At 32.5% G+C, this 2,246-nt stretch overlaps 1 protein-coding gene and 1 long non-coding RNA gene across 2 annotated transcripts; both read left to right on the forward strand.

Moving 5' to 3' along the window:
* Window positions 1-19: 19 nt before the first annotated feature.
* On the forward strand, window positions 20-460 carry LOC109591556 (uncharacterized). The gene is made up of 2 exons (XM_020007272.1): window positions 20-386; window positions 444-460. Exons 1-2 carry the CDS (start codon window positions 20-22, stop codon window positions 458-460), a joined length of 384 nt encoding a protein of 127 aa, XP_019862831.1.
* Window positions 461-485: 25 nt separating this feature from the next.
* LOC109591557 (uncharacterized) lies at window positions 486-803 on the forward strand. Its single transcript, XR_002189873.1, has 2 exons — window positions 486-600; window positions 675-803. It is a non-coding gene; the product is annotated as an uncharacterized LOC109591557 (long non-coding RNA).
* The last annotated feature ends 1,443 nt before the right edge of the window (window positions 804-2,246 follow it).

Below are 2,246 nucleotides of genomic sequence, written 5' to 3' on the forward strand. Positions count from 1 at the left end.
ACATATACTTTTGTTATTTATGTTTTTTTTTGCAGCTCCTGAAGGAATCTATCTTATGCAGCCATCAAACAGCACTGTAACTATCACTGAAAATGATTCCATCAGTCTAATATTTCTGGTGTACATTGACTATAAGATTATGCACTCCATAAAGTTCTACAAAGTGATGCCAAATGGTGAGGAGACTCTTGCAGATCCTCACGTATTCCGTGAGAACCCATTCCCACCAAACTATTGTCACTTGGAACCGGAATCAGCATTTGGATACAAGCCACTAGTATTACCAATCGTTGTTTTTCGTCCTCATGCTAATGATACTGGCAACTATAGTGCTATCGTGACACTCAAATCTTCTCGTAAATACACAGCTAACATCACACTTAACGGTAAAAAACTACAATTTGTAGCTTTTAGTTAATAATTTGTTCTTTTTATTATTTTAGTAGTAGATCTAGTTTAGGTAATTCAATAATAAAAAGGTAGGCATGCACATTTAAAATAGAAGGAATCTTCAAACACCCAATGACAGCACACACACGATCAATCATATTAATGTGTGAAATACTTCGAGCACAGGAATGTTAACACGTTCACAAATTAGTGAGATATGATCACACCTCTATCTATACTATAAACCGATAAATTTTTATATCCCTTTCTATTGATGTCTATAGGTAAAACCAGTCACAGAAGTTAAACCAAAAAACTTAAACTCATTAGCTTGAATAAAGTACAAATACATTATTATAAAAATTTAATCATAAAAATGAGCATAAAAGTCAATTTTTGTTAATCGTTATGCATCCAATGGTGGGTCACTTGATGCTAGTATTTCTTCTCTTACTTCAGTAATTGCTTGTCCTAGCCAGTTTGTGCCACGCCACGTCTTTCTGTTCAGTGCTTTCGGATTACTAGCTCCTAAACCAATGCCCCATATCCTGTCCCTAGGGCTAGCCTCTACTAGTGTTGTACCAACAGTAGACATTAGCTTTTCCTTTAAATCCTCGTTCTGAGTAAACTAAAAAGAACAATTATTTTTATTCTAGCAATTGTCTTATAAAATGAATCAAGGATGAATGGATATATGCAATACATGTAAATTAGAGAGTGCACTTTGATGTGATGTAGCACATTACATTTGGTTATAAAAATGGCAATAATTATTTTCCAAGCCATTTTGATGAAATATCCTGTACAATAGCTCATGGTCTTTGGGCCAATTTTGTAGCAGCTTTAAAAATTTATAAAAAATTCAATTTTGATCAGAAACAGCTCAAATTTTATACTTAGCATAAGTACATATATATTTATTTTTAAAATGTAAAAATAAAGAATTCTCATCTAGTCATTTTCATTGAACTTTGACCAATATCTCTGTAGGGTTGGCACAATTTTCAGTAACTTTAAAAATTCATTAAAAAATCCAATTTTGATCGGAAAAAGCTCAAACTTTATACTTAGCATTAGTACATGTATACATATCAGCAAAAATTATAAAAATGGAGGATTCTCACATAATCATTTTTGACAAAATTTGACCGATGACCCTGTACTATAGTACAGGGTCTTTCACCCGGTTTTGGAGCAAGTTCAAAATTCATAAAAAGTCTAATTTTGATCTGAAACTTTATTCTTAGCATAAAGACATGTATTGTAGTATTATGCATCAGGAAAACAAAGAATTTTCTCCTAACCATTTCTATGAATTATTATAGCCCATGGTTTTTGGCCTGATTTTTAACAAAGTTAAAAATTCTAATTTTGATTATAATCAATGGAGAATCTAAAGTTTTGATCCTAAATCACTTACTTTAGCTTTGTTTCCCCTTTTAACAATGTTGCGGCAATTCTCCTTCCAGACTTTATCGTCAAAATTTCTCACAGTCCGTCCGATAGCTTTCTGTTCACGTGGTTCACTCGTATCAAGAATCTTCTGAGCAGCTTCATCATCACCAAACAATACTACATGAATACAGACACTTTATGAATTAAGTATTATGTTATACATTGATTAACAGTATTATGATTGAAAATTTTGGTTGAGGCTATTTGATAATTTTCCTGAAAAAAAACTAAACTAAACCCACGCACTATCATACAGTTTTAATAATTAGTACCAACTGAGCTATCAACCATAGAGTATTGCATAGTGGGAAATTTTGGAGGGACTAAAATTTGGCAAATTGCTAAATTTTGGTGATTGGCGAATTTGTGGCCACGTGCCATTGAGCATGCATATAATGGCT

Source organism: Amphimedon queenslandica, unplaced genomic scaffold (genome assembly GCF_000090795.2).
Source record: "Amphimedon queenslandica unplaced genomic scaffold, v1.1 AMPQUscaffold_7860_Cont20193, whole genome shotgun sequence".
NCBI lineage: Eukaryota > Metazoa > Porifera > Demospongiae > Haplosclerida > Niphatidae > Amphimedon > Amphimedon queenslandica.

What these genes read in the sequence shown, in the direction of transcription:
- LOC109591556 (XM_020007272.1), top strand. Translation starts at nt 20, where the DNA reads ATGTTTTTTTTTGCAGCTCCTGAAGGAATCTATCTTATGCAGCCATCA.